The 15,785-nt window shown below is 41.9% G+C and overlaps 1 protein-coding gene across 2 annotated transcripts in view; it reads right to left on the reverse strand.

Moving 5' to 3' along the window:
• LOC139411534 (spondin-1-like) overlaps nucleotides 1–13,086 on the reverse strand; it is a 124,344-nt gene extending 111,258 nt beyond the window's left edge. The window contains exons 1-2 of one of the 2 annotated variants that reach the window (XM_071158008.1): nucleotides 12,317–13,086; nucleotides 11,564–11,670 (exon numbers count right to left, since the gene is read on the reverse strand). In XM_071158008.1, coding sequence (XP_071014109.1) covers nucleotides 11,564–11,670; nucleotides 12,317–12,551 — 342 coding nt within the window. In that variant the 5' untranslated portion in view covers nucleotides 12,552–13,086. The remainder of the gene's footprint in view (nucleotides 1–11,563; nucleotides 11,671–12,316) is intronic. The other variant, XM_071158006.1, reaches the window with a different exon arrangement.
• Nucleotides 13,087–15,785: the final 2,699 nt, after the last annotated feature.

Consider the following 15,785-nt stretch of genomic DNA (forward strand, 5'->3'; position numbering starts at 1 on the left):
CGTGTGGGTGTTTGTGTGACAACATTCTCCACAGTTCTATTTGACAGGAAGTGACATCAGGGCGATAAATACTCGGAACTCTCTCACTCAATAAAGCTGTCAGCGGAGAATTCCCTCAGTCACGCCATGTTATGAATCAGTTTACTTTGGACTGGACTGTGTGTATGTGTGTGTGTGTGTGTGAGAGAGAGAGAGCTCTGGGCTTGACTGGCCTGGCTGCGTCTGTATCCAGCCCTCTGAATCACACCCAGAGGTCATAAAACCCTTGCTGGGTTCCCATGGTTTCTGACAGGCATCACTGGGGTGGGGGCTGACTGAGCCGACTGGAGTCTGTGATGACCCAGGGGAATGCATTAAACACCATCTGTGAAAAGCAGCAGCCATTCAACTGACCTATGGCTGTGCGTTTGTGTGTGTGTGTGCGCGTGCGTGTGTGTATGTGTGTGTGTGTGCGTGCGTGCGTGTGTGTGTGTGTGTGTGCATTTGAGAGAGTGAGTGACAGAGACTGAGACTGTGTATGAGAGACTAAATGTGAGAAACAGAGAAAGGGGAAGACAGTTTGAGGTTGAGTCTGTGAGAGAGAGAGTGTTTGCTTGCAACAGCTGGTCAGACTTGAACAATAACATTCAACAACATTTTGCCCAAACTAATGTGGGCCAACATGAAAAGTGATTACACATGTAACACACACTCACGCACACACACTCACACACACACACACAACAGAATCTATTTGACGTACAGCTCATTTGAAATCTGAAAGTGTGCTCCATCTCAACTGTCTCTGGACAGCTCCCGACTCTATGAAAAGCGCTTTTTATTGAGCTCTCTGGGGAGGTCAGCTGGCAGTGTGTGTGTGTGCGTGCACGATTTGCCAACAATACTTTCAAGGAAAATCGATTTCTGACTACACGTCACTTCACAGCAGGGCGAGACGACAAAACAAGAGGCGATGTCAAGAAAGTGAGGAGGCAGATAGAAGTGTTTGTGCTGGGTGTGAACTTTGAATCAGTGTTGAATCTGATACAGTTTCTGTCCTACCAGGCAGGAGCGGATAGAAGTGTTTGTGCTGGGTGTGAACTTTGAATCAGTGTTGAATCTGATACCGTTTCTGTCCTACCAGGCAGGAGCGGATAGTTGTGTTTGAAAGGGGCTGTGCGTCATGCCTCCAATAGGACTGGCTGATGATAGGAAGACGGGTGGTGCGTGAGAGTGTATTTGTGTGTGTGTGTTTGTGTGTGTGCATGCGTGCGTGTGTACATGCATTGTTTGTGTGTGCGTGCGTGCGTGTACGTGCATGTGCGTGTGTGTGTGTATGTGGATTGTTTGCATGTAATTAAGGTTGACAGTGAAAGGAAGTCCTCTAGAGCAGCAGAGGAATGGGGGGAGGAAGAGAGGACGGGAAGTAGAAGGGAAGAAGAAAGGGGAGAGGGGAGGATGAGGAGACATCTAAAGTCTGCTTATGTATGCAGAGATGTTGTACTCCGTGTGTACTGTGTACCGTACCAGACATAGTAGTGGGTATTGATAATGTATTAGTGTGTTTGCGTGTTTTGGTTTATTACGTTCTGTGTACCTATAAATACAACAATAAACACCCATTTAAATTGTTAGATACATTAGTATCAACATAAACACAACACAGTCATTACAATTACTCCTTAGCACTTGTGCTTGTCAAGACCTCTACAAGAGCGCTAACAATCAAATTCCCCCTCATATTCCTTGTATCACCGCAGCAGATATTTCACTTTAACCCTCGTATCCCACAGCAGATATTTCAGTTTACCCCTCGTATCACCACAGCAGATATTTTAGTTTACCCCTCGTATCCCACAGCAGATATTTCAGTTTACCCCTCGTATCACCACAGCAGATATTTCAGTTTACCCCTCGTATCACCACAGCAGATATTTCAGTTTACCCCTCGTATCACCACAGCAGATATTTCAGTTTACCCCTCGTATCACCACAGCAGATATTTCAGTTTACCCCTCGTATCCCACAGCAGATATTTCAGTTTACCCCTCGTATCCCACAGCAGATATTTCAGTTTACCCCTCGTATCACCACAGCAGATATTTCAGTTTACCCCTCGTATCCCACAGAAGATATTTCAGTTTACATTTCGTAATCCCAAAGCAGATATTTCAGTTTACCCCTCGTATCACCACAGCAGATATTTCAGTATCACCACAGCAGATAGTTCAGTTTACATTTCGTAATCCCAAAGCAGATATTTCAGTTTACCCCTCGTATCACCACAGCAGATATTTCAGTTTACCCCTCGTATCACCACAGCAGATATTTCAGTTTACCCCTCGTATCACCACAGCAGATATTTCAGTTTACCCCTCGTATCCCACAGCAGATATTTCAGTTTACCCCTCGTATCACCACAGCAGATATTTCAGTTTACCCCTCGTATCACCACAGCAGATTTTTCAGTTTACCCCTCGTATCCCACAGCAGATATTTCAGTTTACCCCTCGTATCACCACAGCAGATATTTCAGTTTACCCCTCGTATCACCACAGCAGATATTTCAGTTTACCCCTCATATCACCACAGAAGATTTTTCAGTTTACCCCTCGTATCCCACAGCAGATATTTCAGTTTACCCCTCGTATCACCACAGCAGATATTTCAGTTTACCCCTCGTATCACCACAGCAGATATTTCAGTTTACATTTCGTAATCCCAAAGCAGATATTTCAGTTTACCCCTCGTATCACCACAGCAGATATTTCAGTTTACCCCTCGTATCACCACAGCAGATATTTCAGTTTACCCCTCGTATCACCACAGCATATATTTCAGTTTACCCCTCGTATCCCACAGCAGATATTTCAGTTTACCCCTCGTATCACCACAGCAGATATTTCAGTATCACCACAGCAGATAGTTCAGTTTACATTTCGTAATCCCAAAGCAGATATTTCAGTTTACCCCTCGTATCACCACAGCAGATATTTCAGTTTACCCCTCGTATCACCACAGCAGATATTTCAGTTTACCCCTCGTATCACCACAGCAGATATTTCAGTTTACCCCTCGTATCACCACAGCAGATATTTCAGTTTACCCCTCGTATCACCACAGCAGATATTTCAGTTTACCCCTCGTATCACCACAGCAGATATTTCAGTTTACCCCTCGTATCACCACAGCAGATATTTCAGTTTAACCCTCGTATCCCACAGCAGATATTTCAGTTTACCCCTCGTATCACCACAGCAGATATTTCAGTTTACCCCTCGTATCACCACAGCAGATATTTCAGTTTACCCTTCGTATCCCACAGAAGATATTTCAGTTTACCCCTCGTATCACCACAGCAGATATTTCAGTTTAACCCTCGTATCCCACAGCAGATATTTCAGTTTACCCCTCGTATCACCACAGCAGATATTTCAGTTTAACCCTCGTATCCCACAGCAGATATTTCAGTTTAACCCTCGTATCACCACAGCAGATATTTCAGTTTACCCTTCGTATCCCACAGCAGATATTTCAGTTTACCCCTCGTATCCCACAGCAAATATAGCAGCGCTGTCAGTGTGTGTAGAGCTGAGTGATTGGAGCTGACTGGATGATACAGCGCTTCCCTTTTTCACCCTCCAGCCATTTACGATGCTCTGTCACGCCGTGCTGCGCCCACTAACCCACCCACCAAACCCCTCACCCACCCCCCTCGCCTCGAATAAGAAGAAACCTCAAGGCTGGTACTAAATAACAACAGCATGAGATCAATGGCAGGGAAAAATAAAACAGCCGAACATAAAAACCGTACAGCAGCAAAGAGGGTAATGAGATGTGGCAGGAGAAGGAACAAATGATAAAAACACCCTCTTTTTTCCTTCCTTCCTACATTCTTCGAGGGTTGTGCGCTCGGTCATGACATAGTAGTAACTGTGAGTAACTGAAGTGCTATACTGTAAAACTCGCCTCAACACAAGAAACGGTCAACTGTAAAACATTCAGCTTTATGTGGAAAGGGAATGAAACCAACAGGTTCACAAGAGTCTGCTACCAGTTCTGCTAGTTATGGCTGCTGTTAAACCCAACCACAGCCTCTCATTTATGAGGTCTGGCGTGTACACATACATTCACCCCTTGCTGATTGGATCACTGTATACTACCTCGGGCAGGTGGTAAGGAGTGAGGTTGAGTGGAAGAATGAATAATATTCCCCTAAAGGAGGATAGTGAGAGACGTAAGGTATGAAAATACAGGGAGACAAGACTGGTGTGCAAACAGAGAAGCAAGTTTGGGAGGTGAAAAGGGGAGATAAGTCGGGAAGCAAAAGGTCCAGGGGACGATTGACTTGACTGCTGAGAGTCCCACAGCGAGGTTGGTTGGCAGTAGTTGGATGGGATGGATCAGGGACAGAGGCATTCCCTCACCCTCCTGTTTACTTCACATTGATGAGGTTTGATATTGCCCTTTTCCACTAATCCTTTATCACTTAACCAGTGAATGGAAATGTGTTGAACTAACTGCACTCTTCTTTTCAAAGGTCTAAAAACATAATAATGTCAATTGATGACGTAATAACATCCCAACATCAGTGTCTTCATGTATTACTTCCCTTGTTTTGATGGACATGGAATAGTCCTAAAAGTGCAAAAACCCATCAATCTGGCACTCCAGGCAGGCTCAAGCAAACGCTCAAAGTATTTAAACAATTTCAAATCTGGATGGTAGATTTGGATGCCACCAGGGCAAATGTTGTCAAATTAACATGATGAGAAAACTTGCCTGAAACCTGAACACTTGCATTAGCTCCACAAGCTAACACCTTGGCTTCAGCTCAGCAGAGACTATCAAAGTCTTGTGCTGTGCAAAACGAACCCAGTCAGCAGCACTAGCAACCATCAAGCTCAATCCAACCAGTTATTTCTACTATAATACTGTAATGAAAACATTACCTTTGTTGTGAAGATTACATATGACTGATGTTTAATGCGCTATGAAGGTTGATGAATGATACTGCAACATTCATGAAGGGGTTATGAATTATTTCAATAAGGTGTTATTGATGCAGATGTATACCACCTTCGGTTTTGCCAAAACACACATACTGGTATATATCCACACATACAGACTCAACTTGTATTACAAACACACATATGCATATACACACTCACACGAATACATAGGCACAAAATAATACACAAACACACATATTCAGGGAACATTTTATTTCAAAATAAAAGTGGTTCTGTAAACCATGCTTACAGGCTATATACAGATGGAAGTCTGAAGTTTACATACACTTATGTTGGAGTCATTAAAGCTTGTTTTTCATCCACTCTACACATTTCTTGTTAACAAACTATAATTTTGGCAAGTCGGTTAGGACATCTACTTTGTGCATGACACAAGTAATGTTTCCAACAATTGTTTACATATATATGATTTCACTTATAATTCACTGTATCACAATTCCAGTGAGTCAGAAGTTTACATACACTAAGTTGACTGTGCCTTTAAACAGCTTGGAAAATGATGTCATGGCCTTAGAAGCTTCCGATAATTGACATAATTTGAGTCAATTGGGGGTGTACCTGTGGATGTTTTTCAAGGCCTACTTTCAAACTCAGTGCCTCTTTGCTTGACATAATGGGAAATTCAAAAGAAAATCAGCCAAGACCTCAGAAAAAAATGCAGACCTCCACAAGTCTGCTTCATCCTTGGGAGAAATTTCCAAACACCTGAAGGTACCACGTTCATCTGTGCAAACAATAGTACGCAAGTATAAACACCATGGGACCACACAGCCGTCATACCGCTCAGGAAGGAGATGCGTTTTGTCTCCTATAGATGAACGTACTTTGGTGTGAAAAGTGCAAATCAATCCAAGAACAACAGCAAAGGACCTTTTGAAGATGCTGGAGGAAACACGTACAAAATTATCTATATCCACAGTAAAACGAGTCCTATATCGACATAACCTGAAAGGCCACTGCTCCAAAACCGCCATAAAAAAGCCAAACTACGGTTTGCAACTGCACATGGGGACAAAGATCATACTTTTTAGAGAAATGTCCTCTGGTCTCATGAAATAAAAATAGAACTGTTTGCCCATAATGACCATCATTATGTTTGGAGGAAAAAGGGGGAGGCTTGTAAGCCAAAGAACACCATCCCAACCGTGAAGCACGTGGGTGGTAGCATCATGTTGTGGGGGTGCTTTGCTGCAGGAGGGACTGGTTTACTTCACAAAATAGATGGCATGATGGGGTAGGAAAATGATGTGGTTATATTGAAGCAAAATCTCAAGACATCAGTCAGGAAGTTAAAGCTTGGTCGCAAATGGGTCTTCCAAATGGACAATGACCCCAAGCATACTTCAAAATTTGTTGCAAAATGGCTTAAGGACAACCGGTATTGGAGTGGCCATCACAAAGCCCTGACCTCAATCCTATAGAACATTTGTGGGCAGAACTGAAAAAGCATGTGCAAGCAAGGAGGCCTACAAACCTGACTCTGTTACACCAGCTTTGTCAGGAGGAATGGGCCAAAATTCACCCAACTTATTGTGGGAAGCTTGTGGAAGGCTACCCGAAACATTTGACCAAAGTTAAACAATTTAAAGGAAATGCTACTAAATACTAATTGAGTGTATGTAAACTTCTGACCCACTGGCAATGTGATGAAAGAAATAAAAGCTGAAATAAATAATTCTCTCTACTATTATTCTGACATTTCACATTCTTAAAATAAAGTGGTGATCTTAACTGACTTAAGAGAGGGAATTGTTACTTTGATTAAATGTCAGGAATTGTGAAAAACTGAGTGTATTTGGCTAAGGTGAATGTAAACTTCCGACTTCAACTGTACATTGTTTGGAGTATGGAATAAAACAATCGTATATTATGATGGGCTGAATTTATGAATCTGCACACTATACAGAAAAAAAACAGAATACATGCACATACAGTACATGCATTTGTTAAGATGAAAGTTGAACAGCAGTAACCCAGCAAACATGGAACGTCCTAAAAGACATTCGGCAGCTTTCCCATTATGTCCCTTAAGGGTTTCGCTGTGATGTTATCGCTCTGATGTTCTGAGAACGTTCTAAGAACGTCGCGTGATGGTCCCAAGGGAACATTTTCTGGGAGACCTTTGTCTAGTTTCCTGTAAGTTCCCAGGACATCACAGAGAGACATGTCAGGACATTTTAAGAGCGTTCTTAGGAATTTCATTTGACTTGTTCTTAGGACGTCAAGTGATGTTCCCAAGAGAACGTTCTCTGGGGGACCTTTGTCTAGTTCCCTATACCTTTCCAGGACGTCCCTGAGGACCATCAGATGTTAATTTTAGTAGTGCTTAGGACGTTATGTGATGTCCCAAGGGAAAGTTCTCTGAGTGACCTTTTTCAAAAACAATTGGTCCCAGGGCATCCCCGCACGTTTTTAGGATGTTCTTGGGGGGGTTCTGTCATGGTCCCCTGGAAGTATTGTCTAGTTCCCGGTTTGTCCTGGGGACGTCACCAAGTACGTTTTTAGTACGTTCTTGGGATATTGTGTTATGGTCCCCTGAAGGTTTTGTGTAGTTCCCAGTTGGCCCCGGGTCTTCCCGAGGATGTTTTTAGGACGTTCTTGGGATGTTGTGTGATGATCCCCTGGAGCTTTTGTCTAGTTCCCAGTTGCTCCCGGGTCTTCCCCGAGGACGTTTTTAGGACGTTCTTGCGATGTTGTGTCATGGTGCTCTGAAGCTAACCTGGACGTTCTTGGAGGCATTTGTCACGTGATTGTCCTAGGTGTCCCAAACCATTATAAGTAAAGTAATGAAATGTTATGGGTGTTTTAAGGTTAGTGGTAAGCTGTTCAGCTGTTCAGCTAAAACAGTGTAGAAATCCTTCATAAATGACAATGTGATTACATTTGACATGATAACTTCAATACTGACTTTTCAATATGACCCACCTGGGATTTAAACTCACAACCTCTAGATTTGGGACATGCTGATCTTTCTGCTGTGCCACAAAGTCTGTAGAATTTCAGAAGTCCCTTACATATACATGACTTAGAATACATCTCTGCACTTAGCAAAAGCATGCCATTTAGTTATCAGGTAATCTGACAATTTTTTGCATTTTTTGTATTTTTATTTCACCTTTATTTAACCAGGTAGGCTGGTTGAGAACAAGTTCTCATTTACAACTGCGACCTGGCCAAGATAAAGCAAAGCAATTCGACACATACAACCACACAGAGTTACACATGGAATAAACATACATACAGTCAATAATACAATATAATTATTTTTTTTTACATTTGAAATTCTATATACATTGTGTGCAAATGAGGTAAGATTTTTTTTAAATACCTCCAAAGATTCTCTCATTGATTTAATTTACTTATTTCAGTTTGAGTTTTAAGTAAAGTTGTCTAATGTTGGTGGGGCATATTATTCTGTTTAAAACGGACTCAAAAAATACAATAGTTTTTATTGAGTGTATTTTTAACAGTTACTTTGAAGTATAAAGTGTAGGAATAGGATTACATTTTAAATCAGTCAATGACACAGACATGGTGGCATTGAAGGAAGATTGTAATGCAGTGAACAAAGAGGTTGTGAGTTTAAATCCCAGGTGAGAACATGTATATAAATAATAATAATAATAATAATAATGACTGTATGAATAAACATACACAACATGTGTAAAATATGTAAGTTGAAACACTGTATGTTAAAAGCACTGGGTGTGTGTGTGTGTGTGTGTGTGTGTGTGTGTGTGTGTGTGTGTGTGTGTGTGTGTGTGTGTGTGTGTGTGTGTGTGTGTGTGTGCGTGCGTGCGTGCGTGCGTGCGTGCGTGCGTGCGTGCGTGCGTGTGTGTGTGTGACTAGCATTGCCAAAGGACAAAGAGCTATAATGGATCACTAGACAAAACCTCCAGGAGACCATGACACAACGTCCCAAAATCGTCCTCGAGACAATCCGGGAACCAGACACAATGTCCCGAAATCATCCTCGAGAAAAAACGGGAACTAGACAAAACCTCCAGGGGACCATGACACAATGTATTTTTGGACGTTCCCGGGTCAAACTGGGAACTAGAAAAAATCTTCAGGGGACCATGACACAATGTCCCAAGAAAATCCCGGGGCCAACTGGAAACTAGAAAAAAAACTCCAGGGGACCATGACACAACATCCTGGCGACTTTAAGCAACCATTTTGTGACCTAACGATTCATTATTGTTATTGCAGATGACATGTTTAATACCAGAGCCTACAGATTCATTCAGATATTTTTTTGATCAGTGTGTGTGTGTGTGCGTGTGACTACATTTCAATGTGTGCTTGTGGGTGTGTCTATGTATGAGTATTCCTGTACGATGTGCATGAGGTTGTTAGTGTTGTAATTGGCGGTGGGTGCTGGTACTGTATGTGCATCAAATTGACTGAAGTACTACATTAAAAAAATATATTTTGGTTTGTTATTAAGTGATTGGTTGAAGTTATTACATTATTAATGAAAAAAAGTTGTTAACAACCAGTTAATGTAATAACTACCGGTTAATGGAATAACTACCGGTTAATGGAATAACTACTGGTTAATGGAATAACTACCGGTTAATGTAATAACTACCGGTTAATGTAATAACTACCGGTTAATGGAATAACTACCGGTTAATGGAATAACTACCGGTTAATGGAATAACTTATTACATTTAGCGTAAAAAAATATTACGTTTACCGTTCAACATTTTATTTTGTTTATCGGCAAATTATAAAATGTACCGGGGGTATTACCAAAATGGGTTTTTACAAGTTATTACAAATAGAAAGTTATTACATTTAAAGTTGTTACAAGGTGCGAAAATGATTTATATAAAGGTCATAAATATAATATATATTGCAGAAGTTCCACCTTGTCAGAAGATTTGTTTTCCTGAAGCATTATAGGAGCTCAGTATTCATTGATTTATTCATATCACTCAAAGATTTCAGTCAGGTTGTGCGTGACTAGTTTAACAAATGGCTTCATAACATTGTTTGTTTAAAATAGTGTTTGTAAGGGAGGAGTATCAGTCCTCTGGCCCAGCAATCTGGTTATAAAACCTATAAACAACATCTTCTTGGCCAATTCACCTGCTGTGTGTTCTTGGCCTGAAACCTCTGTCTCCACCCAGTCCATCTCTCACCACACTAGAACCCGGAGGGCTTCATCAGAGCTGGGGCCATGTCCTACAATATCCCCTGACATCTAAGTGTGAAAACACTTCCCCCATCCCTCCTTCTTCCTCTCTCGTTCCCTCCCTTTTCCAGTCCAGTTGGAGCCGTCTGTGTGTGTATATGAGATTTGTGTGTGCATGTGCGCACCGTACATGCATGCATTGCCAAATTTCACACACCTGGGCTCCCCCTGACTGGCACAAGGCTCCCTTTTCCATTTTCACACAGACTCTCTTTTTCTCACACACACACACACACACACACACACACACACACACACACACACACACACACACACACACAAGGGGCCGTAAATAGAGGTATTAGAGGAAACGAGATGAGAGTAATCGCGCTTCCTCCAAGATGATGCGTGAAACAGAACAACTCTGGCAGGAGGGGTCTGAGAGGGGACAGATTATGTTGGGAGTTCTCGCTCTCAAACACACACACACAGCGGACTGGGTGAGAGCCGGCACAGCAGTGTGCAGGAGATGGGTGTCCAGAGGCAGCATATGGTGTTGATGTAAGTGTTCTGCCAGGTGTGGTTAAGTGTGTTGGCTCTGCTCTGCTCTGGGAGAGAGGATATCCTTGCACCTGTATATCACATGACTGCATCAATACACTCCCTATTCGCTGGGACTGCTTTTCCCCCAGTGACTGACTGGCTGACTGACTCCATAATATGAATAGGGTATAAAAACGTACACTGCAAACTTGAAATACAGTATATTCAAAATGTAATTGACTTACACTGTGGATAAACTTATTAAAGGTTGAGTAAGTAGGAATTTTGTCCACAAATGTACCCACGTTTCTATTAAATGTAAATATGTTATGATTAGTGAATGACTTAATGTAGTTATTTTGTTAGATACTTCTCTCAATTAGCTGAAATCTTATTTTTTCATAGACATTTTAGCTGTCGGCTAGCTGTTTTGACCGCTATGAAGACGTTGTCTCCCACTGAAGGCCCATGTTACTAGACAACCCCCCAGCACTTGCCTGGACATCCTGCTCTCGACCTGGTGATAGCCAGTCTGAGAAATGTTCTAACAAACGTTTGTGCTATGAAACCAGATAAATACTGCAATCTGACCTACAAAACCTATTTTCTAGATTCATGATAGACAAAGCAAGGAAGGTGAACTTCAAAACGTGATGTACTTTTATTGTAATTTGCAGCCGTTGTTGGTACAGTAAGTAATGAATCTGCTAGCTTCTAATGACTGACTACATCTAAAAGAACGCTGCTTTCACCTGAATAACTGAAGGACATTTAGAAGAAAATAAAAGATGCATGTTGTAATATCTACATTTTCATTTTGTATCACTTTGATGACATATAATTGCAAATCTCCTTGTTGTCTTACCTGGAAATTGCCAGCATAGTCCTCTTCTTTGTCTCCTTCCCTGCCCTCCCTCAGAGCGATGAGGGTGAAACCTCTGAAGTAAGCGGGACTGGATGCATACAGAGTCACTGGGGATCACAAACACACAGTCAGTGAAGAAAACAAACTGATGGGGAACAGATTGATAGGTTTAATAAAGGTATGCAAAATCTAAAAACACTAACCCTCCTGGATTGTTCCTCATAGGAATGAGATCTTTATAGGCTATATCAATCAGAAGGGAAATGAGCTTTTCACTTGCTGACACAACTGGCAATTGCTGTCCGTATTCGTGTCATTATCATTACTGTATTGATATACAATAGCTTCCCTGAGACAATGTGTTCGAATAAAACTGTGACGTGATGAGTGATTGAGCCAAAATGGGACTTTTGTTAGACTAATTAATCAAGATGTTAACTATAATGACCAATGAGTTCGCAAGTGGAGTCATCAAAAATGAAGTCAGAGCATCACAAGTTACAAATATTTCAGCAAAAAAACAGACGCCTATGAAGATACAGTATGAGGGCATTCTGGTCTGTGTCCAACTCCTCTTTCCACAAGAGAGTTTGACTTGTCATAACACAGCTCTGGCTTTTAGGCTATCACTTCCTTATAAATGACCACAACACTGCGTCTTCACATGAATTGAACACAAAAGAGAAATAGGGTAGGCAAAAATACCCTATTGTGTGTCAGACAATGTGCGCGCAATGGGACGGAATACACTACCTCTGTAAGTGCTCCCAGGCTGATAATTTTCTGGGTCCCCCTCGACTCGGAGCCGAAACTCGTTGTAGCCTTCCTTCCGAGTGCCCTGAGCCCGTAATATCCGACCACAATACCCGTCTGACTTCCCAGCTCTCTCCGAGGGCTCTTCCGTGAAGGCGAATCCTGCGTTGCACAGCGCAGTGGAGATAAAACACTGTAACAGCAGAATGTACAGAAATATTCCCGCTCCTGCCATTGTGAAGCCGCAGCTCTCGCTCCAGCTGATGCGAGCAAAGGTGGTGAAAAACGAGTGAGGCTCAAGGGAGGAAAACACGCTTGCTTCACCACTCAAAACTCCAGGAATAGACGAAACTTGGCAATTGATAAGACTCCCCTCACTCGGGATACGAGGTAGCTGTCTCCGCTAAAGGTAAATCCATCCTGGAGAGATATAGAGTGCAGAGAAAGAATAGTTTACGATGTGCACTCGCTCTCGCAGAATCGCACACTGATTTGTTGAAGAGCGTCTGATGATCAGTGGGTCTAGTGTTTGCTTAACTGAGCGCGAGAGCCTACACAGGGTCAGGGAAAATAGCCGAGCAGTGTAGCGCGTAGCGCTGCTGTCTCCAAGGCATGGACGCAGGCTATGAGCCCAACGACCTAAATGCACCTAGCCAACAGACTGGAAACAGACATTTCTACCAATGGCTGCAGTGACGGAGGGACGCGTTTGACATTCTAGCTGGAACCTGCCTGTGTGTTTGCTCAGCCGCCCCCAAGCCCCCTGAGCCGAACGCACAGACACAGACAGATGCTCAAATAGTAATTAATAATGCATGCTAAACGCCCCCCCCCCCCTCCTGCACAGTCTGTATTGTGTGTGTGTGTGTGTGTGTGTGTGTGTGTGTGTGTGTGTGTGTGTGTGTGTTTGAAAGAGAGCGACAGGGCCGATAAGCCCTTCATTTAGAGGGAATGAAGTTAAACACATGGAGTGTGGAACGAGCTTCCAGGGACTTCATTCTTAACCTTATATTGGCTTCTTTCACCAATAGTCCAGCTGATGCCACTGAAAGAGAATGGTCACTGACAGAGAAGGAGAATGGTCACAATAATCAATAAACTATTGTTTTAATCTGTCTCGAATGATGAATCAACAATGATCACAAGTTGGGGGCAGTCCATGTCACAGTTTTTATATTAGCCTGAAATCTATAACTGACCACAACAGATCTTGAAAAACAATCAGGAAAGCAACACCAGAAATGATATAGGCCCACTGTCTTTGTTATAGCAGCAATATGAGTAATGATGCCCTGTCATGCATTCTCCTCAGTATCACCCACAATACCCATGGGGCCTCAGTTAACTTTAATCTCCCATATAGGTCAATAGTTCCTATGGTATAGGCATACTGTAATCCAGCTTTAAAATGATTTTCTTTTAAATTAAAATTCTCTGCCTCTCTCATTCTATTCAAGTACTGTATAGTCTTGTTTCCCCGTTTCTTTGTACCCTCTGGCTCTCCCTCTAGTTCCCATGCTTCGGAGCTTAAGCAGGGTGTGCTAGTGATGCTGTATACGTATACTTTATATCAGCACTTTATTATCATGTTTGATTACTATTACATCATTGATTATATACATCTTAATGGAATTTTACAAGGAACAACAGCAACATTCCAGGAGGGTAAAAAGTCAAACAATTGCGTATTTTCGATTAGCCCTTTGAAATAGTTGTGGGAGTTGTTTTCTCAGATGTATAACAAGAAACATGTAGGCTACAAATCGATAAACGGGAAGTGTTCGTGAAATCACACGTTTTCATTGATAATTGATCTAACCTGCTACTTAATCTTCTGTAACATTGTTTCAAAGCTCTCCCGCGGTTTATTTCAGTCTTCAATTGAATACGTAGGAGGAAGATGAGAATATGTAGAATATGCCTGCCGATCCGCCCAATGGATGCGGAGAGACGCGGTGCTCTCCGCGGAGAAGATGCAAGCAGAGCGGGGAAGGCCAGTGATAGCTGGGTAATAAACCAGCAGGTGTCATGAAGCCTCCACTGCGGTCACAGCTCGGGTTGAAACGTTTTCATCCGCCTCTTGTCCTCCTACAACGCAACCACAGAGTAGACGATATAAAACTGCAGATGAAGGCAGCGTCGAGGGGATAAGCATAGAAGTCAGATTTTTACTGTGCTGAAAATAACGTTTTATTTTTTTTTATCAGCATGCTTGTCTCTGCTCCAGTTCCTTCTTGTTTGTGATGGGAATGTTTGACACTGACTGAGAAAATGCCTTCAGTTATCTCAACAAGGAAACTATAAACTAAGGAGTCCGTTTATAGTTTGCATATAGGCTGTGGTCATATCATGCACATTTTCCTAGACTAAAAGTGCTGTGCTTATAGAGATTTGAAGAAGGCCTTAAGTTATCTCAACAAGGAAACTATAAACTAATGAGTCAGTTTATAGTTTGCATATAGGCTGTGGTCATATCATGCACATTTTCCTAGACTAAAAGTGCTGTGCTTATAGATATTTGAAGAAGGCAATTTAAAGCAATGCGTATATTTATTTATCTCGCCTTTGATCCTATATGTAGCCTACAGGCAGGTCCATATTTATCGGCACCTTTGATAAAGGTAATAAAGATTAGCAAAAATACTGTATAAAATAAATTATACAAATGCTGAGCTATATTTTATGCTCAAATTGGGACATTATATTAATTTATACTAATACAATTGCTTAGAGAAAGAGGTTTTAGAGGTCAAATGTACTGGCATCCCTGTTTTCAATACTCTAGCACCCTTCCCTTGCAAGGATAATGACACTGAGTTTTAAAAAAAAAGAGAGAGATTGGAGAACACTTTGGGAAGGATCTTAGACCGTTCCTCCATATAGAATCTTTCCAGATCCTTGATATCATTTGCACTTATGGACTGCCCTCTTCAATTCAAACCACAGGTTTTCAGTGTGGTTAAAGTTTGGAGACTGAGATGGCCATTGCAAATTTTTGATTTAGTAGAAAATTAACAATTTCTTTGTGGATTTTAAAGTGTGCTTGGGGTTATTGTCTTGCTGGAAGATTCATTTCTGGCCAAGTGTCAGCCTCCTAGCAGAGGCAACCAGGTTTGGGGCTAAAATGTCCTGCTACTTGGTAAATGTAATGCTTCCCTTGACCTTAATATGGGCCGCTGGACCAGTGGAAGCAAAATAGCCCCATAACATCAAATATTTTACCGTAGGTATGAGGTACTGTTCAGCGTATGCTTCTGTTTTTCAATGCCAAATCCACATGGCCAAAGAGGTCTCTTTTCATATCATCTGACCATAGCACTGTTCAGATTACATGAAAGTAGACATCGTTGGCCACGCACATCAGCACACACCAAAATCCACAAATAAATTATTAATTTACCAATAAATCAACATTTTGATTCGGACTTGAACCCCATTGAAACTTATGGTTTGAAAAGATCCAAAGATC

This window comes from Oncorhynchus clarkii, chromosome 6 (genome assembly GCF_045791955.1).
Source record: "Oncorhynchus clarkii lewisi isolate Uvic-CL-2024 chromosome 6, UVic_Ocla_1.0, whole genome shotgun sequence".
Classification (NCBI taxonomy): domain Eukaryota; kingdom Metazoa; phylum Chordata; class Actinopteri; order Salmoniformes; family Salmonidae; genus Oncorhynchus; species Oncorhynchus clarkii.